General features: G+C 42.6%; 1 protein-coding gene across 1 annotated transcript in view; it reads right to left on the bottom strand.

The window, feature by feature from the left end:
* Nucleotides 1-24,404, bottom strand: part of LOC124605307 — a 925,143-nt gene that overhangs the window by 465,237 nt on the left and 435,502 nt on the right. The window contains exon 3 of the mRNA XM_047136889.1: nt 2,161-2,224. Coding sequence (XP_046992845.1) covers nt 2,161-2,224 — 64 coding nt within the window. The remainder of the gene's footprint in view (nt 1-2,160; nt 2,225-24,404) is intronic.

Below are 24,404 nucleotides of genomic sequence, written 5' to 3'. Positions count from 1 at the left end.
TCCCTGCCTCGAGATGACTGGGTGTTGTTCGGTCGTTTCCATCATTATCATTCATCCCCATTACGGTCGTAGGAAGCAATAGCAAACCATCTGCGTTAGGACCTTGCCTAGTCGGGTCTCCCGCTTCGTGCCCTACGCTCCTCGGAGTATGGGACCTCATCATCATCATAATTGTTTGTCTAGCGAACCGAGTAAGCAGGATTCCTAGACAGATAAAGGTTTTCAACGAGGATGGACGAAAGATTTTCAGCGAGGATGGACGAATGACAATTAACGTAGATTCCGTCAACAAGAATTGTATGAAACCCTTTTCTTCCATGAGGCCCAACAGACAGTTGATACTGGCGCCCAGACTGATGCTGTGCTCCTTTACTTGCGGAAGGCATTCGATACGGTTCCGCAGTGTCATTAAATCAACAATACGCAGACTTAAAAGATGCCATACCAGGTCTGTGATAGGATAGAAGAGTTCATAGGAAACAGAACACAGTATATAATTCTTAATGTAGTAGACAGCGACCCATCGATATAGGATATTACAGGACTGCCACTGCTTACAAAATACATGTAAATGATGTAGTGGATAGTCGAAAGTTCCATGAAGCTACTCGCAATCAATGCTCTTGTGTATAACAAGTCGCAATGCTAGAAAATTGTATTGAAGCGCAGGAAGACCTGCAGAGGATTGAAGCGTGGTGTAGGGATTGGCAGTTGACACTCTAATCAGACAAATGTAACACATTGGGCATACATAGGCGGAAAGAACCGTTATACTCTCATTACACGACTGCCGAACAACCATATTCACTAAATATTTGGAATTGTATAAACGGAGCGATGGAACGATAAAAAAAAATTAACTCTAGGAAAGCCGATGTCAGATTTTAATTCAGCCACAGAAGAAGTAGTTTACAAAACCCTCGTTCGAGTAATACTTGAGTATCGTTCCCCAGTCTGAAAAGCTTACCGGGTGGGATTTATAGAAGAAACATAGAAGATACCAATAATAGCACCGCGTTTCCTCACGTGTTTGTCTGGTGAGTGTGGTAGCGTCAGGTAAATTGTCATTCGACTCTAATGGTAGCCACCAATAGAAAGGCAGTGAGAATCACGTTTTGGCTCACTGTTAAAAGCCTAGAAGAATTAACCAACATTTTGTTTCCTCCACGCAAAAAAATCATGAATCTCATCAATAATTTTCTTCTCGTGTGCCCTTTGCAACATGAACAGAAAACAGGGTAAGTGAAAATGGTACACAAGTACCCTTCGCTGTACATCGTAAGGTAGTATTTTTCCTAATAATTACATAGAAATATCTTTCTTTGAAGCTACAACTCCAGCATTTTCTAGCTACATTTCTCAATAGTCTTCTTTTCTCCTCACTGATGCTGTTAGGAACCACATTTTCCCATATTTATCTAGAAGTCCTATGGTTCAAATGGTTCAAATGGCTCTGAGTACTATGCGACTCAACTGCTGAGGTCATCAGTCGCCTAGAACTTAGAACTAATTAAACCTAACTAACCTATGGACAGCACACAACACCCAGCCATCACGAGGCAGAGAAAATCCCTGACCCCGCCGGGAATCGAACCCGGGAACCCGGGCGTGGGAAGCTAGAACGCTACCGCACGACCACGAGATGCGGGCCAGAAGTCCTATGCTCCCGCACTTTCCTCTCTCTGTCTTTTTCTCTCTCTCTGTCGCCCGCCCACACTCTCATAGGACACGTCATCCAATCATTCACTCGCACACAAGAAAGTAAAAAAAGAAATTGAAAATCGCAAAACACTTCCCAAATTCGAGACAAACAGAACCAACCACAAACAGAAAGTTCCAAAAAGCTGCATAAATCTATAGAAAAAGAGAGATGCTGTTCACATTCGACTCTCTCTCTCTCTCTCTCTCTCTCTCTCTCTCTCACACACACACACACACACACACACACACACACTTACACATACACAGAAATATTATCAGCACAACAGACAGTACGATAATGTACAGGTTCTCGAATACAGATATCACGATCCTCGAAACATTGTGAGGAAGACTCACTGTTGCTACATTCAACAAAAGTAAGACTGAATATTTTAACCGATGCTAGCTCTTGGCTTTCAGACGACTATATGACTGATAAACATTTTAAGGTTTACTTACCCAATTTTTACCATAACACCGTTGAGGAAGTTGCGTTTCACTGGTGTAGTACCAACAATCGTTTCTGGAAAAGATCAGAGTGCTGAGTTAAATATCATTAATATTGGCGTAAAATGTGAACTGACACTCATTAAAAATTAATTAATCAGCTAACTTGCTTCTTGACTTAAACTCTCTTTTCATTTTTAGCCTAGATGCATACAATTTAAAACTTTTTACCTGTCTAATACAAAAATCTGAGAAAAAAATTGACTATAGATGAATATGTTTTCTTCGTGGTTGCTGTAAGGAGAGAACGAGTTAGGAACAAGACGAGTTGGCGGTCGGAGGTTTCCGTTTCTCCGGTTCTCAGCGAATGCCAGGCAAAGTCGGAGAAAACTGCTGCAACTCGCGATGAAGACTCCGTCTCTCTTTGCAACTAAAGTACTCACAGTCGCCGTAAGATTTTCTGGAAACACCTTCAGAATGAGAAGGTTAAACAACAGTGACAGTATGATATCTTCTGACTAACAAACTGGTCGCTTAGGGAACGACTTCAACGCACAAGCTGACGGCATAAATTGCGCGTTGTTCGGACCGTGATAGTAGCAGATTCGCCCAGTATTGTTAATTCACGAAGAAATCGCTATGCACTGTAATGCTAAACACACTAACAGTTTTAGTAACGGTCCTGATATACAACATCGAATAAAAGTTCGTAAGCGATATTTACCTTCTTTTTCACAAATTAAATTTTTATTCTTGATAGCTGCGATTACAAGTTGACCTCTGCACTTCAAATTACTTCTATATGCAAAATTATCTGACCTCAAAACGGCACAATGTCCAATCGGCATTTTTTCTCCAACAATTACAAGAAAACATAGATGCTTCTTTTTTTCCACTGCAAAGAGCGTTGTCGTCACAGCAAAGAGAGTGGACGTCGCAGTTACGGTAGCGCATCATCGCTGGTACTCGCAGTCGGAATTTTACAATTATATTACATTACGTAGGGACTTTACATGCTATAGTTACATATGTTTGTAAAATTTCTGACTTTTGATAAACTGCTAAAATACACTTATAAGAGAAGTCGCATAGTAGTTGATACGTTACGGTACTCGATGCTGTTTTAAGAAGCATAAATAATGTTGCGGTCAGGCGAAACTATTTCGTCTAGCCATAGCTGGTGGTTCTTTGATTGTTCTTTGTTTAGGTTGTTCATCAAACTAGAAGACACAAAATACTACACTAGAGATGGGCAAACTGAAACACGTAACTGTTTCGGAACAAATGAAACAGTACAATGTAATGTTTCGAAACAGTGAAACAGTTTGTGTTTTGTAATCTAATAAACCCACACATTTTATCATCTTGAATGTATACTGTATAAGTATGTCCATATAAGCACAAATGAGGAGCGAGAGCGATAATCATATCGCAGAAAGTATGAAACTATCACTTAGGCGTCTTGGCAGTTTCGTATTTCCTGCAGCAAATGCGCTTTTCAATTGGCTGAGGACAGCCATAGCTGAAGACAGAAGAACCACCACGAACGGAACTGGAGGTGGGAGCAAACTGCAGAAACAACGGATATGCTACTGGGATTTCCACATTCCGTTAGTATGGGTAATATACCCAACCTGCTAATTTCCATGCACATAAGGGAATCATTGTGGATAATAGGCACAGTGACTATAGACTCACAAGTAACGCCAAATAATTCGAATAAATAACAAAATATAACAGAAAAAATTTTGTCTTTCAAGGAGTTTCGAACAGTTACTATAAATTCACCATGCTTCCCAGCCCTTCCCGTTCACCATTACACTATAAGTGATATGTCAAACAGATTGATTGCAATTATACCTACATCAAATTTATGTATATGTCTAATAACTGTCACTCTACGCCTCTTTTTATTCAAAATGTTGTAGGCTTACTTGCGTTTCTTAATATGATTACTGTACATGAACAGAGAAGCGTATATTATAAAAAAGCGTAATTTAACTGAATGATCTTCACATATTGGTTATTTTGAATGTGAATAGTATGCGTTGTTCTATTGTTTGGTTAGTGTTTATAAAGCAGATGTTTCGCCATTTCGAAATAGGACAGTCAGCTAGAAACGCAGCTTTATTTTCGGATATCTTAACCTTCATGCTATTGCTTGTCAAAAAGATTTCGACACTCTTGAAAGTGTTTCATGAAGTGGTATGTTGTGTTTCAGTACCTGTGCCGAGCCCGAATCTCGTCCGACACAGAGCGGAATGAAACATCACTGTTTCGATACAATCAGTCCGTTCCAAGCACAGGTGGACTGAAACAGCCTTATTTTGAAACAACGGTACAGTTTCTGTGTCTGGCTCGAGATCGAATCTGGTCCGGTTATCCGAGACAGGGGCGGAATGAAACACCACTGTTTCGAAACAGTGAACCACAGCCGTTCCGAAACACTGAAACAGTTCCACGTATCGATACACTGTATCGAAACATAGAAATAGTGGCCAAGTCTATATTACACTGAAGCGTCGAAGAAACTGGTATAGATATGCGTTTTCAAATACAGAGATATGTAAAGAGGCAGAATACGGCGCTGCGGTCGGCAACGCCTATATAAGACAACAAGTGTCTGGCGCAGTTGTTAGATCGGTTACTGCTGTTACAATGGAAGGTTATCAAGATTTAAATGAGTTTGCACGCGGTGCTACAGTCGGCGCACAAGCGATTGGACACAGCATCTCCAAGAGGTAGCGAGGAAGTAGGGATTTTCCCGCACTACCATTTCACGAGAGTACCACGCATATCAGGAATCCAGTAAAACATCAACCCCCTACGGCTCGAAAAAGATCCTGCAAGAACGGGATCAATGACGATTGAAGAGAATCGTTCAACGTGACGGAAGGGCAACCCTTCCGCAAATTGCTGCAGACTTTAGTGCTGGGCCATCAACAAGTGTCAGCGTGCGAAACATTCAATGAAACATCATTGATATGGGCTATGCGGAGCCGAAGGCCTACTCGTTAACCCGTGATGACTGCACGACTCAAAGCTTTACGCCTCGCCGGGCCCCTCAACACCGACGTTAGACTGTTGCTGACTGGAAACGTGTTGCCTCGTCGGACGAGTCTCGTTTCAAATTGTATCGAGTGGATGTACGGGTATGGAGACAACCTCACGAATCAATGGACGCTGCATATCAGTAGGGGATTGTTCAAGCTGGTGAATACTCTGTAATGGTGTGGGGCGTGTGCAGTTGGAATAGTATGGGACCCTTGGTACGTCTAGATACGACTCTTGTCAGGTGACGCGTCCGTATGCATCCTGTCTGATCACCTGCATCCATTCATGTCCATTATGCATTTCGACGGACTTGGGCAATTCTAGCAGGACAGTGCGACACCCCAGGCGCCCATAACTGCTAAAGCATGCCTCCAGAAACATTCTTCTGAGTTTAAACACTTCCGCTGGCCAGCAAACTCCCCAGACGTGAACGTTATTGAGCGTATCTGGGATGCCTTGCAATGTGCTGTTTAGAAGGGATCTCCATCCCTCGTACTCTTACGGATTTATGGACAGCCGTGCAGGATTCAGTTGCCTCCGCATAACTTCATACATTTGTCGAGTCCATGCAATGTAGCGTTGCGGCATTTCTGCGTGTTCGTGCGGGACCTACACGATAGTAGGCAGGTGTACCAGTTTCTTTGGCACTTCAGTGTAGTTCACTTGTTTAATAAGTGAATAAAACATTTACTTGACTTTGACACAGTTCTTTTCCACAGTGCTACTGGGTAATTTACAAATCTCATGGACAAGCAAAACGTCACTTGATGCACTAATTAACAAACTGAACTCTTGAGGTTCAATGTTCAACAACGATAAAAGTATATCTCCCTCTGAAACTTTAACTACTCGTTCGTCCTAGGCTACGATGCTGACTGCTGTAGCCGACGTCTCGGTCTGAGCTGACCACTTGCTAGCTCGACACTACACTAACCTCAACCAGTTTTGATTCTGTCAGGAAACACTGTGCACAGTGACCGTAGATGTTAGGAAGGAGAGGCACACAGCAGTCAATCGCAATCCCATTAGTTTTTATTATTCTTGAAAATCTAGATTTTGGCTATAAATAGCCATCGTCAGTGCATTTTCGTTATAATTCAACAGACACACAATAGTTCACGTCACCACATGTTCTTACAGGTGTACAGGCGGATGGACACTCAAATGTCGTGAAATGCCATTGGTATGAGGTGTCGATCTTCGCGGGGAGCCATTCGTATGAGGTGTCGATCTTCGCGGGGAGGGGAGGTGTGGGTGGTGCGAACTGAACCATTCTGCACACACCCGTTGTACTGCTGAAAAAATTCGTCCCACACGAGCAGCAATTTTCCGAATGGATGCACTACATTTTCTCATGCCGACAATGCGCCCTCTTAAAAACTCAAGGATTTGACGGTAAGGATTGGGCATACGTCTGCGAGACATCCCGCACGTCTTTTCGAGGTACACTTATCGATTATCCTCGGTTTATGGCGAGAAGGAGAGCCGCAGGCACATTTTACCGATTGGGGTGCTGTGCCACGATGTCGGTGGTGACCTTGAACGCAGGGGCAGGCATGGTTCAAATGCTAATGCTAATCATTTCTGCAGAATATACTAATGTACAAGTCCTGTGAATATGAACGTCGTATATCTCGTTCAAGGTGTTCTTTTTTTCTGAACATTAGTGTACGTCCACTGGAGTTAATCGTTATTACGGAAGCTATGACTAACCATTATGTGGATTTACTGCTCTGATAAATTCGCGTATTGACCAAGGGAAAATGACAGTCTATAAGCCTTTTTACGTCGACTAATCTTTATCTATTATGACGATGCTGGGCGACTGCTTGGTTTAGCTTAGCGAAAAATTCCGTGACCGACTTACCAGGAAAACTCTGCCGACAGATGTCGCAACATAGCTCAGATACACGGGAAAGTGTGTGTTCTTGTGCAGCAAGCCAAATCAGACTACGCAGACACTGTGGATGTCATAGTCCGGGTCTCCTGAAAGGCGAAGTTTCCACACGGTGATGGTATAGCAATGGCTGTGATACCGTTAACACAGTGGCAGTGATATCATGATTGCCCGACGATCACACCTCAGGCCTCCACTCCATTGTGACTTAAACGAGGGGAAGCGTTGTCATTTCAGAAATAGTGAAGTGCCAACATCGCATTAATACAGCCCGTTTTAGTCCAGAAGTATCGGTCACTGCCTGGAGCCAGATATGAGGGAACGTCTACACCTGTCATTGTCCTGAAATTGGTCACCAAGCTGTCTTGCCGCGATGGGAGTCGACCAACCACGTCCAAGTCATAATGGTACTGACTTGGTGCTTACAGATGGAAGGCCACCTGCCAGCTGACTTCCATCCACCGCAGGCTGCCTACTTGTGGTTCGTGGCTCAAGCCGCGCCACCCAACTTCTAAGCCGCCTTCACACTATGGGTACCTGAAGATTGGGAGGCTCACACAATTGATAATATTTCCAATATAATGCGTACTGGGGTAAGAGGAAACGTCACCCAGAAACTGATCTTCGGCAATGCACGATGGAAATCAGTGGCGCGTGGTTCCAATGTTCTGAGTTGTTGCCAATGATGTACGGTCGCAGGGTTTATCTGCCACGAAGGACAAGCCAAGGAAATACAAGTTCAATGGGCATAATATGGTACCATAAAGTACAAGGAAACGTAGCATTGCAGAAAGGGTTCAGCCTATAAGTAAGTAATTAAGAGAAATGAGTGAGACAGCCATAGGGGCTACCACTAATTTACACGATCGTCTCGTACACATCTGTTCTTTGGGTTACCCTTACACATTTAGACAGTGTCATCGTCTGCGTAATTTACCACTATTCTCGTAATCAAATAATCAATTAAACTGCAATTTTTTTCCAAGAAATATTACTTGAGGAACTGATAGTCGTGTCAGTCTTACATGTTTGTGATGTCACAAAATTTCGTTCAAACATTGTTGAAAATTGAAGCATGGGTTTTATGGCCGGAATAGGAGAAACGATAGATACAGGGATGTTTTAACTAAGGCATTGATTTTCATTTTACATTAATGTTGCTATCATTACCTAGTCGCACAGCACCTAATGTAAAGTAACTTAACGACTCGAACAACATGTGCCATTTCCAATTTGAAACTTTTTAAGCATTTTCGTTTGTATAAATGCGTCTAACAAGTCTACAGTCCTTAGAATTCTGTTGCTGCAGCTGTAGGAATTTACTCATTATTTAGATCTTGTAAAAATTAAAATTTGTCTTTTCAACAAATCTATCATAAACATTCTACGTTTTCAACATGACACTGTAATTATTGCGTAACCCCCCATTCTCGTGATTTGTGTCGCTAAGCAAAGTAACAACAGTTTAGCGATTACTGTTGACATACATAACGCATAGGAATCAATAGAAATGTCCGTAATTCATTCTCTAAATTTTCGTCAACGTCCTGGGTCTCTTCGACTGAAAACTCGAGAACATTTTGGTAACAAAATTTGTTTATATTTTCTGCAATTTAACACTTTCATACCCTTCAGTTTTTACTTTTTTGTCTCACTTTAGAAGAATAGTTTTATACCATTCTGCACATATTCAACCACACTATGACACACCCCAGTCATAAAGTAAATTATTGTGTAGTTCACTCATATTAATTAATTTTTATTAATTACTCCGTGATATCAATATGTATTTTTTAAACCAAGACTCAGATGACCACAGTCTCAAGACGCTGAATGAAGTAAAATACTTGCAAGAAGGGCTATCATACAAAAAGAGAATAATGAACTATTTTTCTCAGGACAACAGGACTCCATTACTTCACAACTAGCAATTCATGCTACAAGACTGACGAAGGCAAGTGAGAAGGCTGTCACCTTGATCCAACATTATGAATGAGAAAAATCGCATAATGTTAGCATCGCCCAAGTCGTATGCGATATGTGTAAGGCATCTCAGAATTCGTTAGACCATGAACGTAAGAGCACAGCCTTGTGAATGTATCTGTCCCCAGACTGTGGGAATGCCCACAGTATACCTATCATGAAGATGTAGCAGAAAGGACAAAAGTTGGCACCAAGAAGTAATAAACATCGTGGTCCATGTTCACATTAATTTACATGAGTGGGCCCAAATAATTGGACGAAAGTAATTCGCAAGACATCACAGGACAATCCCTGGTCTGAACCACACCCACCAAACACTATACGTTAAACACCTGATTAGGCAACCGGTGTAGACAGAATTTCCACTTCTTGTACCACTTTATACGCCCCATGTCCGCCACCGGCCAGATTCTGTGTTGTTTTCGTCACTGATGAAGTGCACATTTATGTGCCGCTGTGAGCAATGGCCTTCCGCGCGGCACCTGACTCCAAATGTCCACTGCGTGCAGTTCGCTTCGCCTTGTTCTCCTGGAAACTGGTTGAGATGAACCTGCATTCACAGCCAGCAGGAATTCCTGTCGGATTTGAAACCGATTGCATTTCACAAGCGTGACACAAGTCAGCATTTCCTATCGGTTAGATACTTTTATGACCATGGATCTTATGTCGTTTATATGGCTTACAACAATACACTATTCCTTGTAGGCACTTGGGACAGTACCAGAAAATTAGACAACTTCGTTCACATTCTGCCGGAGGCATATCCGCAACTGAGCATTATAGTAGAGATTGAAAATATCCTCTCAGTAGCAAGATTTTTTAAAATTATTTTTCGAAGCTTAGACAACGACCGGATTTGGGTTATTCAAGTCCATCATCGAATGTGTAATAATGTGTGCTGCGACCCCTAGCGCCGCAATGGAGAGAATGGGTACCACCAGCGCGTGCAGAACACTTCATTCGTATTGTTTTCGTAGGCAATTCCAAACTCAATAACTCCTTCTGCCATTCCGTCACGTCTCCCTGCCAATCCATCTTTCTTGTGGTGATTCGATGCTACCAACTGGCACATACACACAGCTGCACTGCCATAACTGAAGTCAGTGGTGGAGCGTCAATGCCGCGCGGGATTAGCCGAGCGGTCTCAGGTGCTGTAGTCATGGACTGTGCGGCTGGTCCCGGCGGAGGTTCGAGTCCTCCCTCGGGCATGAGTGCGTGTGTTTGTCCTTAGGATGATTTAGGTTAAGTAGTGTGTAAGCTTAGGGACTGATGACCTTAGCAGTTAAGTCCCATAAGATTTCACAAACATTTGAACATTTTTGAACATTTTTTGGTGCGTCATTGACCAACTATTATCACCTACAGTGCTCTGAAGCGGCCTGTGCGCTGTGTCGAGGGTGCGACCAATTATTTTGCTCATTGACCATTCGTGCAAATTCTCGCGCCTGTAATACTGTTACGGATACTATATCAAGTAAATTTGTACCATCCTGGTATTGTGTGCCAATTTCCAGGTTACACTGTGAAAATTTCACCATTGCGTCATAAAAAGAAGTCTATTGATATATTTGATCAACTTAAGGGGTCGTAAACACATTGTCAGATATTAACACTACTCCTCAGAGTGCACGCAGGGGCTCCCCATACCTAAGGAGTACTACGGTATTACATTAATTAAGTGCGGGGAATAAACGATTCCTTTCCTAGAAAAATTACACTGTTGCTGCATAACATAGATGCCACCGCTAGCTAAGTTCCCTCTCTTCCTACACTTCGTCGCTGCTGACTCTGGTTGTGACGGCTGAGATTTGTTCCATCAGTTATGCAGTTTGTAACTACCTCTTCTCAGTGTGGGAACTGGATTTAGACACGATACCATGTAACGAAAAAATTCATTGCTTATGTACGTTGCGGAACCTCGCTAAGGAAATACAAGTACTTTCTCAACCTTATATGGATGAGATTTTCGTGACACTCGAAGAGAGGCTATTTTAATTTTGCTAGTTAAACTTAAGAATAACTGTATATATTCAACTAGAAGTAATAACCGCAGTCCAGTCCCTCATAAGTTTCATTAGGAAAACCTTCGCGTTTATCTGCTTTCAGGGAGGGTAATAACCCGACATTTTTGGAGGAGGTCACAGGCTTCTCTATGCAAGCATCATTTCACTTTCTTTGTGCTTGAAAACTACCTGCACATAGGACTGTGGATATGTGGGTGTGCATCAGACTACAGAGATCTAGATTTTTTTGTAGATTACAATGCGTGATAGCATCGAACTGCGCAGGCAAAGGGGCTCTTGGTACGAAAAAATATTCGGGGTATGAAGTGGCCTGCCCATTCCCCGGACCTAAAAGTCATCGAGGTCGTGTGATTTTCGTTAAGCAGACGTATTGCAGCACGTCCACATGCCCCAGCGACCATCCATCATTTGTCAACCGCGCTGGTAGAGGAATGGAACGCCCTTCCACAAGAACTCTTCACCAACATTGTGGCCAGCATCGGAGCACGTTCCAGAGCATGCATTACATTACCGTACATGGTGATGGCACGCTCTGTTAAGGAACAGGTTCCCTCTTTTGTATTGTCTAGGGGACCATCATAAATCGCATTACCATCAGTGTAATTATCGTTTTTTAATAAAAGAGTCATTTCTATTCCTCTCATTGCATATTTCCTTCAGTAACCTACTGTACTATACTGTAGTACAGCGAATACTCTATTCAAGAATCACGAGAGAAGGATGTATACTTCGAAAAGGCCGGAAGATTTCAGTTCGATTATATTATGCTCAGGCATAGATTTCCAAATCAGATACTAGATTGTAAGGCATACCTTGGAGCAGACATGACTCAGGTCCAAACTAAGTAGTGATGAAGAGTAGGTTGACGTTCAAGAGATTAGTCAGGAAGAACCACAACGCAAAGAAGTGGGATATGGAAGTATGAAAGAATGGCGAGATATGCTTGATGTTCTCTAAGGCTATAGATACAGTATTTGAGTATCGCTCAGTAGGAAGTACAGTTGAAGAGGAATGGACATCTCTAAAAAGGACAACCACAAAAGTTGGAAAGAAAAACATAGCGATAAAGAAGGCAACACCGAAAAAACCATAGGTAGCAAAGGAAATACTTCAGTTGATCGACGAAAGAAGGAAGTACAAAATGTTCAGGGGAATGCAGGAATACTGAAATAGAAGCCGCTGAGGAATGAAATGAACTGGGAGTTCAAGGAAGCTAAGACGAAACGGCTGCATGAAGAATGGGAAGAAATCGAAAAAAGGAATGGTTATCGGGAGGACTGACTCAGCATGTAGTAAAGTCGAAACAAGCTTAGGTGAAATTAAAAGCAAGGGCAGTAACATTAAGAGTGCAATTGGAATTCCACTGTTAAATGCAGAGATGACAGCAGACGGGTGGAAAGAGTACATGAAAGGTTCCAATGAGAGGGAAGACTTGTCTGATGACGCGACGGAAGAAAAAACAAGAGTCGATATAGAAGAGATAGAGGATCCAGTATTAGAATCAGAATTTAAAAGAGCTTTGAGAGACTTAAGATCAAGTAAGGCAGAAGGGATAGATAACATTCCATCAGAAATCCTGCTTTCATTGAAGGAAATGGCAACAAAGCGACTTTTCACGTTGCTGTGTAGAAGGTACGAGTCTGGCGAAATACCATCTGAGCTTTGGATGAACATCATCCACACAAAAAATGACTCTGAGCACTATGGGACTTAACATCTGAGGTCATCAGTCCACTAGAACTTAGAACTAGTTAAACCTAACTAACCTAGGGTCATCACACACATCCATGCCCAAGGCAGGATTCGAACCTGCGACCGTAGCGGTCGCGCGGTTCCAAACTGTAGCTACCACTTGGCATTCGGACGAAGGCTACGCTTCAGCGATTTGTTTGGGAAACACTGCAACATCCTCCGCACAGCCTGGATCTTTCACCGGGTCATTATCAGAGCTTCAAATGGTTCAAATGGCTCTGAGCACTATGGGACTTAACATCTGACGTCATCAGTCCCCTAGAACTTAGAACTGCTTAAACCTAACTAACCTAAGAACACCACACATATCCATGCCCGAGGCAGGATTCGAACCTGCGACCGTAGCGGTCGCGCGGTTCCAGACCATCATCCACACAGTTCCGAAGAGTGCAAGAGCCGACAAGTGCGAGAACTAACGTACAGTCAGCTTAACACTGCATGCACCCAAGTTGCTGACAAGGATAATATACAGAAGAATCGAAAATAAAACAGAGGTTGTTTTAGATAACGATCATTTTGGCTTTAGAAAGGTAAAGACAGCAGAGAGGCAATTGATAATGGAAGCAAGACTAAAGAAAAATGAAGACACATTCATAAAATTTGTGGACCCGGAAAAAAGCATTACACAGTGTAAAATGGTGCAAATTCTGAGAAAAACAGGCATAAGCTATATGTGGAAATGGATAATATACCATATGTACAAGAAGCAGGAAGGAACAATAAGAGTGGAAGATCAAGAGCCAAGTGCTCGGATAGAAAAGGATGTAAGAAAGGGATGTAGCCTTTCGTCCCTACTGTTCGATATTATACATCGAAGAAGCAGTGACGGAAATGAAAAAAAAGTTTCAAGAATGCGATTAAAGTTCAGTGTGAAATGATATCAATGATAAGATTCGCTGATGACATTGCTATCCTCATTAAAAATGAAAATCAATTACAGGATCTACTGAATGGAATGAACAGTCTAATGAGTACAGAATATGTATTGAATGTAAATCGAAGAAAGACATAAGCAATCAAAGGTCGCAGAAATGAGAACAGCGATAAACATCAGAATTGATTATCAGAAAGTGGAGAAAATTAAGGAATTATGTTGCCTAGGCAACAAAATAACCCATCACGGATGTCAAACATATGTCTTAATTTGTGGAAGGAATTTCTGAGACTATACATTTGTAGCACATCATTTTATGGACTGTGGGGAAACCAGAGCAAAAGAAAATCGAATGTTGTAAATTAGGTGGAGGAATGAGGAAGTTCTCCGCCGAATCAGCGAAGAAAGGAATATATGGAAAACACGGACAAGAAGAAGGGACAGGATGGTAGGTGATCTGTTAAGAAGTCACGGAATAATTTTCATGGTACTAGAGGGGGCTTCAGAGGGTAAAAACTATAGAGGAAAACTGAGGATGGAATACATCCAGTAAATAATTGAGGACGTAGGTTTTAAGTGCTACTCTGAGACGAAGAGGTTGGCGCAGGACGGAATTCGTGGCGGGTCACATCAAACCAGTCAGAAATCTGTTGACTTAAAAAATATACTGAAGCACTTCTTGCTGTGTGTGGTTCAATTTTAATCGAGCCATGTTAAGAGTACTTAACAGTGACCAGCGAAAGTTACTTTCGTCCTTAAGTTTTGCTCACTAATGTATCTGGCGGATGAGAGACACGGGCTCATTGTGGTTTTCCACAGCTGCCATATTTGACCATATTCGGCGACCGCTCTTACCTCTTTCGTCCGATTCCTTTGCTTGTTTCGGTGGCACCACTTGATGAATTCTTCCGTCCTTGGGACATCCTTTACCAGAAGAGCGTGGTACATTTCTTCTGTGACTCTTTCGTTAAGTGTGAGATTCTGTCGTATTCGGATTTAAGATGTAGCATGCTACCAAAACGTTATCTATTTACGACTGTGTCGTTTGCCCATGACGTTGAGCCCTGTTCAATTGTTCTTCCACCAAGATGACTTGCTGCTGGTTGTCGCCGAACGATTTCCTCATTTAGGTTTGAAATTTACCCCACCTATTGACTTCTCTTTATTGTTCACCAACCACCAGTGGGCTGTGTCGTCAAAATAAAAGCATGCACTTCCCAAACACATCATGTAATATCAGGTGTTGTATCTGACGCATCAGACCGTTAAGTTATCCGAGCACGACTCACAGCATAGTAGATCTACGAACACAGGTTGTAGACACATGGCTGATGACATATGGAAGTTTTGGTCTCGTCGTGAGGCGTCTTCAGATAGCTCGCGTTAAGCGGGAAACCCGGGTAAGAGTCCTGGTCCGACACAAATTTTCACTGTCATCATTTCCTTATACAGCGGTTGGTCGTCCGTATTCGCATCTGCGCACACATTTCGTAGAGTACGTTATGCTTCATTTTATACATACTGGTACAGCTTCAGCCTCGTGTTAAGTAATCCACCTGCCTCAGGGGCCAATACTTTTACTCTTTTCTTTCCAGGCTTCTGAACCTTACAAAACTACAATTTGGATTATAATCTTATACGTTCTCTCATTCGACGTTCTTCTTATCTTCTTGTTCCACAGTACAGAATTCATTGTTCCTGTTATAGCTCGTCCTTTACTAAACTTCCATTATTTCTTGTGGCAAGCTTGTTTAATAATACCGCAAGTTATATTATCTTTTCGTTACCAAAAATTACTTCTCCAGGCTAAGTATTTTGCTGCCCTCTTCTGGCACTCACAAACCTAGCATTTTCTATGCCGCGTCGGTGCGATTGCTCCTAGATACTGCTTGAAGGGAGCCCACACACCCCATGCAGAGCCTTACTGAGCTCGAATTCTTCTGTAGAGCTTTTAGCACTACTTATTCTCGCCGTGTTATTGTCATGTGATTTCATAACATCCTTTAGCATTCTTTCATACTTCTCTGTCACTTGCAGCTTTTTCGTTTTTAATAAATTGTACTAGCATTCGGGAGGACGACAGTTGAAACCCACGTCCCGCCATCCAGATTTAGGTTTTCCTTGATTTCCTTAAATCACTCCAGTCAAATGCCGGGATGCGTCCTTCGAAAGGGCACGATCGATTTCGTTCCCCATCCTCAACACCGTCCGAGCTTGTGCTCCGACTCTGATAACCTCGATGTCGACGGGACGTTATACCCAGTCTTCCTTTCTTGCAGCTTTTTCAATATGCGCCTCCAATCTTAACCTTGTGCATTTCTCACATATGATTTTCATTGTGAATCTGTTGTACGTTCCGACCTTCCTGCTTGGAATTCAGTTTATTCTTCTTGCTGCTTGTGACTTGTTTCTTACTCCATCAGACCTTTAAGTAACTTCAGGTACAGTTTTCCAACTGAAGGAATTATTGCCAGTCCTCTGTAATTATTTGGTTCGTTATGTAACCCTTTTTTGCGCCGTTGTTATATAAAATGTTGTCCATTGCGATGGAACGCCTTCTCCATTCCGTAATCCCTCAAACAGCTCCCATAGCATTTCCAACAATTTCAGAGGCCCACACTTAACCACCTCTGGATGTATTGATCCATATCATTGTGTATTCTTCATCTTGACAGCTCCTCGGAACATGTTGAAGAACTTTCATATCTGAAGGCCTTAACTCTTATTATATCTTCACCTAACATCTACGTAAAAATACAGGCCAATTTTCCTGAAAAGAATCGTTAAAATACTCCATCCATTGTCCATGACTAATATTATTATGACGTAATTTGTCAGCAGTTGGCACTCGCATTGATTTGAATGTTCTCCAAGCCTCAGCACTCCGAACAGCAATAATCATCCGCTATTCATATTCTGATCTTTGTTCCTTCGACTTGTTTTTTTTTTTTCCTTTTAGACGCTCCTATTTTTACTTCTCTATTTCGGAGCCTATATCTGTCTCTGCTTTGATTCTCATTCAGGAATATCAAATAAACTTCTTTGCTCCTTTCTGTCATTTCTTATCACACTCCTGCACCTTCTTCCCTCATTGTATATGGCCTCACACCGCTTAGCTTACTTCAGCATCAATGTTATTTTTTTCCACACCTCGTTAATAAAGACTTTTCCTCGCCTTGTTCGAGTGTAATGTTTCATATTGTTTCCGTCGGAAGGATAGCTTTTCTGTTGTATTTATGTTTGTACAAACAAAGATATTTTGTTTACTTAACCCGTTCCCGGTTAAAAAAACTAAAGTGGAGTGGTTCAGAGGCGGAAAGGGGGAGGCATCGTGGCCAGGCCTCGGGTTTCGACTCGGGGGTAAGGCCGTTCGAATACTGGTGGCAGATGAAATTTTCTCTGTTAGTATTTGGCCGGCAAGAGGAAGACGGGTAGGTGGTGGTGTAAAGTTCCTGATCACCAGTCTTTGCGCCAATGTCCTGGGTGCAACTCTAAAGCTGTCCGCAGTGTCTCACAAAGAGAGGGCACATGACACTACTGGCAGTGATACGTCTGTCGAATAAGGACGTTAAGCTCGACGGCCCCGTTGGGTGCGACTCGTGAGGAATGGGCCACGTCCCGACACAGAGTTTCACCATCTCCCTTCTTTCGCGACATTGCGCTACACACACCTATTGAAATCACCTACACTTAGCAGTTATACATACGCGCGAGTTTATACTTCGCTACGGAAAGGTGCCTACGAGCACGACGGAAAGCCTTTCCTGTTAGTTGGCTGAACTGTCCTTCTCGGTCTCCCAGGCATTTGTTCCATACGACTTTACCTATTTATACTCATATTCCTCATCCACAGTTGGCACTACTCTCTAAAAATTTTTTGACGGGAGTTGTTGGTATAAGCACAGAGTACTACGAGGGTCATTCCGAAATAAATGCACACAATTTTTTTTGCATCTTTTATTCTAGATGTTTGAAAGTTTTACAGAGTGTAGATACATCCTTTAGGAACAATATTTTCATTTCTCCCCATAATTTCCATCTATCTCAACTGCTTTACACCATCTTGGAACCAGTGCCTTTGTACCCGCACGGTAAAATTCTGAACCAATCTGTTGGGGCCACTGTTTGGCAGCGTGCACAAGGGAGTCATCATCTTCAAACCTTGTTCCACGAAGAGAGTCTTTCAGTTTCCCAAAGAGATGATAGTCACATGGAGCCAGGTCAGGACTGTAAGTCGGGTGTTTCAGTGTTTTCCATCCGAGTTTTGTGATCGCTTCCATGGTTTTTTGACTGACATGTGGCCGTGCATTTTCGAGCAACAGCAAAAGATCCTGCTTTTGCCGATGTGGTCGAACACGACTCAGTCGAGCTTGAAATTTCTTCAGGTCATCACATATGCATCAGAATTTATGTTGGTTCCACTCGGCATGATGTCCACAAGCAAGAGTCCTTCGGAATCGAAAAACACCGTAGCCGTAACTTTTCCAGCAGTAGTTGTGGTTTTGAATTTTTTTTTCTTGGGTGAATTTGCATGATGACACTCCATTGATGGCTATTCGTCTCTGGTGAAAAATGATGGACCCATGTTTCATCACCTGTCGCAATTCTTCCAAGAAATTCGTCTCCACCATTCTCGTACTGTTCCAAAGTTCGCTGCGTACCGTTTTTCTTGTTTCTTTGTGAGCCACTGGCAGCATCCTGGGAACCCACCAGACACAAACCTTTTTAACGTCAACACTTTCAGTATTCTGCAAACACTTCCTTCCCCTATCCCAACGTAGCGTGACAATTCTGTCAGCAGTCACCAATTCGTTAACTCTCTGCACATTGTCTGGAGTGTGTGCAGTACGAGGCCTGCCGCTGCGAGGACACTCTTCAATATTGTCGTTCCCGCTTTCATCATGTAACCTGCTTGCCCACCGACTAACTGCACTGCAGTTGACAGCAGTGTCTCCATACACCATTTTCAACCTCTTGTGGATGTTCCCCACTGTCTCGTTTTCACAGCACAGGAATTCTATGACAGCACGTTGCCTCTGACGAACGTCAAGTGTAGCAGCCATCCTGAAGACATGCTATGACGGCGCCACTCACGGGATCAGGTTGAACTAAGTTTGAAAACAAGCTGGAAGGATGTATCTACACACTGTAAAACTTTCACACATGCAGTATGAAAACCGCATTTTGACAAAAACAGTGTGCATTTCTTTTGGAGTGACCCTCGTATATTCCCTTACTGTCCGAGCTACTTCTTTTGATCTCAGGCTAGTAAGCACGTAGCGTTCTCTTCTGTTCGCAATTTCTCCTACCTAATTGGAACCGCGGTAATGTAGATGTTTCAAAGTAACCGGCGTCTCCACAAATAATGTTATGTCGCTAGGACTTTTCCCATTTCAAAACAGAGGGAAGTGGGCGGAGAAGAGAGGGACAGATTATAGAGAAAAACTGCATCAAACTAGTCCTACGACCGAGGAATAAATCATAAACACCAGTTAATGTACAATATATGCACTCGTTATTGTTCGCCATGTCGGGGTGAGGAAAAATCACTACGGCAAATCGACAGCTGGGATTCCCACGTGAGGAGGAGACTAGTGTTTAAAGTCCTGTCGACAACGAGGTCATTAGGCACGGAGCACACTCTCGGATTAGGGAATGATGGAGAAGGTAGTCGACCGTGCCCTTTCAAAGGAACCAGCCCAGCCTTTGCCTTAAGGGGATTGGAAAGCCCTAACCTGACAATGTTAAATTCAATTACTTGGCTTCCCTGTATTTCAGGAATCACTGTAGTCATTGACATGAAACTTTTACAGGACATTAAACTGTATGTTCTGAGTCTTCTGACCGACAATAATTGCACTCCAGTCACTGCTTTCGGAAACACAATTTTTTAATTACACAGTTAAAATTTTCTGCACTTTTTTTACGTATCCTAAATAATTTTAATTACACATAACATTATGTTCTTAGTTCAGTAGACTCAGAATATGTATGTTATTACTCCCCGAAATTTGAATACTCTACTCGAAGTGGTTTCTGAGATTTAGGGAAAAATGCAATAGAAAATGTAAATTTTCAGGAACGGCTTCTAAAGTTTCAAAAGACTGTATTTCGCTTAATATATGCTTAACTTTTTATTTTTAGTCACTCAGAAGCACCCTGCACCGTACTGTACATCATCCTCTTGATGTTTTTCCATGATTTTTCTTCTTTTCTTCTCTCTGGTCTCCTTAGTGGCCAACTGTGTTGCATACTGTGCTTTATCAATGTGAACCTTGTCCATCTGTTCAAGTTCTCTGATGCAGTTTGCTCCAGGATTAATTCCCATATGCTGTAGCACTTTCACCCTACCAATGTTGCCATCATTAAAAGCGACAACAGCGTCACTGACTCCCAATTTTAGTGTCTTCTTTCCAAAAAAAAAAAAATTTTTTGTTGAGCGAGTCCATATAAGATTATTGAATGACTCTTTGGGATTGTGAGTCTGACCATGCAGACACTTCTTCAGTAACTCAGGATTTGCTAGGTCTCTGTAAATAGGTTTTAAGATCTCCATGACTGCTGCTGGGATGGAATGTTTATGGTTGTATGAACTGTTTGAATACTGGGCATTGAACCATGAATCATGTCCTGGAGGGCAAAGGTAGTGGACTGGTTTTTCATCAGTAGACAGTCTGTGGAAGAAGGTAGCCCATACTGCCTGCTTCATTTTCAACAAATCCTCGGTATTATTTCTAATGGCTGTAGTTCCTCAATCATTTTGTCTGTCAGCCTACCTCTTATGGTTTTACCATAAGAAAGTTTCTTGTCTCCCAAACTTGGTTTCAACTTCCTCAAACTGGTGCCCATCCTCTTCTGGACATGACCAACACATTCCAGTTTTGTAATAATCTTCTCACCATAAGGCTGAGTTCTTACTACACTGTCATATGCTGTTGAGACTCAATCACCTAAGAACTTGGTGTAACACACACCTCTTTCGTTCACAGATCGACTAAAAATTTCAATAGCTGCAGAGGCCATGATACTACCACTTGTTCCTTCATAATTTCTGTCACCGGTATGCCCTTCTTCGTTCCCTGATTTACACTTATAACACTGTTTGGTTAAAAATCAGTAAATCTATTACCTTTCCAGTATCCACACTTGTCACGGTAGCAACAAAATTCTTAAAACTGTAGCTGCGCTTCTGGCAAGTGCAATCAAAAGCTACTGCTATGTCAGTCATACCATCATTTATTTCAACAGCTTCGTTTGTAGCACCCTTAATTGACTCACATGCAACAGATTCCACAGCAGCTCCAATAAATGCTGCATACTTGTCGATTTTACAATGTCGGCGTGACATATTCATCACAGCACACATTGTTTCTGCTGCAGTGTGTCCTTTGCCAGTAGCTCTAAACATATAAAAACCACCTAACATTTACTTCAAAATAATTATCTTTACACTTATCAGAATTCCAAAATGAATGGGTTCAAAAATATTCAAACGTGTGTGAAATCTTATGGGACTTAACTGCTAAGGTCATCAGTCCCTAACCTTACACACTAATTAACATAAATTATCCTAAGGACAAACACACACAGCCATGCCCGAGGGAGGACTCGAACCTCCGCCGGGACCAGCCTCACAGTCCATGACTGCAGCGCCTTAGACCGCTCGGCTAATCCCTCGTGGCAATGAATGGGTATATTTGCAACTGGCACAATTGATGATAAGTTTCCTGGCTAGTCTATTTGATACCTCACTGTCTTCACGTAAACTAACTTGCCCTCCACACATTTTACAACACACACATTCACCTAACATCCTTATTAGGAGTTGTAAATCTATCAGAATATAACCTAACCTACCATTTACATCACTTTCGTTTTGAGAAAACTGTGTATCACATCGTTTTATTTTAATCTTCGAAGCTCAATGGGTGTTTCTCTAAATACTGACGAGTTTGCCAGTATTTCATTGTCTATAACTTCACACGCCACATGTTGAACACGATGTTTCCCTTTATTCGAAAATCTGTTAACATGAAAGCCACGTTTCTTAAAAACATTTCGTTTTGGTGTCATACTTTACTTTTTGAGAGATTTACCAATCTATCCGTCACTTTTCCTCGGAAAAACGTCAGCACTTCGACATACAATGCGTGTTTATACTGTGAAACGAAACGATTTTTTTTTGACAGTGCTACCAATACAAACGCGTAATTTAACCTTTATAACACAGCAAGCCATAGCCTTCTATATAAAAAAAATTACCAATTTTGTTGATCTTGAAGTAATGCACTTAAAAATTTTAACATTTTCAACTGGTGTAGATTATGTTTAAAAAAATAGAACAAAATACTTCCCACGTGAGTTTATAAGTGATATATATATATATATATATATATATATATATATATATATATATATAAAATTTTATTTGGAAAATTGCAAATTTTGTAATGAAATAAAAATCCTAAAAAGGGAAAAAAGTTTCCGTACTAATGCCCCTTAAACGGGTTAGAGAAATCACGGGAAACCTAAATCAGGATCGCCGGACACGGATTTGAACCGTCGTCCTCCCACATGCGAGTCCAGTGTAATAATCACTGCGACACCTCGCGCGATGGGATTCCCGCGTGTACAGCTGCATGATACAGAGAGAGGTCTAGGGAGCAGCGGGAGTTCGCTGACCCAAACGGTGGCCCTCGGCTGCGTGGCCTCGCTGCCGCGTCGCCCGTTCCTTGCGTCTATCGATTGGAGCAGAAGGAGCGGGCGCGGGAGCGGGCGCCGGCCGGAACACGCCACTGTGCTCGCACAGCGCGCGGCCAGCTGCGAGCGACACGCCGCCCACCGCCCGCCGCCCGCCGCACACCGCCTCTTCACGACTTGGCCGACCCTCTTCTACGCGCAGTCCGCGCCACCCCCGGATCATCCGCAGTTCCCCAGAAGCCCGGTGCAACACCCGCGCCGAGAAGCTCTGCCGCGCAGCAGACAGCGCGGGGCACAAAACGAGCACTTGTCGGAAGCGCATCTCCTGTGCCGGCCTCGTGACGGCCATCGACTTGGGATTGATGAACTACGCTCTGAGACAGAAAAAAAAACGATGCACTAAGAAGGAATTATCCGAACTGGATGGAAATCGGTACATGTGACATACATGTACAGACAAACAAATGCTAACAGTTTCAGAAAAATTGAATGATTTGTCCAAGAGAAAGAGCTTCACAACTGAGCAAGTCAATTACGCACTGGTCCTCGTCTGGCTCTTATTTCAAGCACTAATTCGGCTTGGCATTGATTGACAGAGTTGTTGGACGTTCTCCTGAGGGATATCGTGCCAAATTGTAACCAATTGGCACTTTGCATCGTCAAAATCCCGAGGGGGTTTGAAGGCCCTCCTCCAAATATTTTCTGTTGGGGAGAGATCCGGTGTCAGTCTGCTTGGTGCCCCACCAGTGTCCAGGGCGTCAGCAGACACGTGTTCACTGGTCATCGGGGCTCAGTTCAAAGTGGAACTCAACACTGAAGACAATTCCACTACAGTCAATGAGATTATAGGGCCCCCTAACCAGCGAAGACGTGTCTGAAGTCGCCCTGGACATTGGTGCGATAATAACCTGACTGTCACTCGCCATACAGCCCGACAGCCAGGACTGATGGTCTGGGGTGGTAGCGTTTTTTTTTTTTTTTTCAGTGCTGTACCCCTTTTTTGTCATAAGCGGCACCCTTACATCACAGCGGTATGTCGACGATATTCTACTCCCCGTTTTGTTAGCCTGGGTTTACATTTCAGCAAGATAATGCCAGAACGGACGCGGTGAGAGTTTCTACTGTTGTCTTTGCGCTTTCCAAATCTTACCTTCGCCAGAAAAATCGCCGGACCTCTCCCCAGCTGAGAACGTTTGGAGCGTTACAGGCAGGGCCCTCCAACCAACTTGCGATTTTGACGATCGAACCCTCCAATTGAACAAAATTTAGCAAGATATCATCCGGAGGACATCCAACAACAGTATCCATCAGTGCCATCCAAATAGCTGCTTGTATAAGGACCAGAGGTGGACCAACGCGTTACTGATTTGCTCAATTTGTAAAGCTCTTTCTCTTGAACAAGTTATGTAATTTTTCTGAAATTGTAATCATTTATTTGTGCGTACATGTACGTCATATCTACCGATTTTCGTCCCATTCGGATAATTCCTTCAGGACTCATCTCTTTTTCTTCCATAGACTTCTTTTTCCAAGCATGGCAAATGCTTCTTTGACAGAGCTCTGTGAGAGGTAGAAATAAAATTACGTAATCTTTTTTATTTGTCTGGAGGTACGTGTCTGATGCCCCAGTGCACGTTCAGATTCCCGCGCCATGGTACAATGTTGTCATAAATAACAGAAGCGATCTCGCAGATTTGCTGTAGTTATATTATTTGACATATTGTCAAAGAACGTTGCACACATACAGACAAAAATAAAAAGATTTTTTGGTGTCTTACAAGAGCTTCATATGGAGCCTCTTACGGATTCTGCAGATATCTAGTCGATAATCAAGTTCTACCCATGTTCGGGGCAGCATGTCCTTATTAATCTGTTCAAAAGTACTGCTGATGTGAGCTCGAAGTTCTGGAAGTTGTGTTCGTAGAGGAAGCGTCAAGACAATCTTTCACATAAATCCACACAAAAAAATCGC

Source organism: Schistocerca americana, chromosome 3 (genome assembly GCF_021461395.2).
Source record: "Schistocerca americana isolate TAMUIC-IGC-003095 chromosome 3, iqSchAmer2.1, whole genome shotgun sequence".
NCBI classification, from domain to species: domain Eukaryota; kingdom Metazoa; phylum Arthropoda; class Insecta; order Orthoptera; family Acrididae; genus Schistocerca; species Schistocerca americana.
This window is presented reverse-complemented; position numbering and strand designations above follow the sequence as displayed.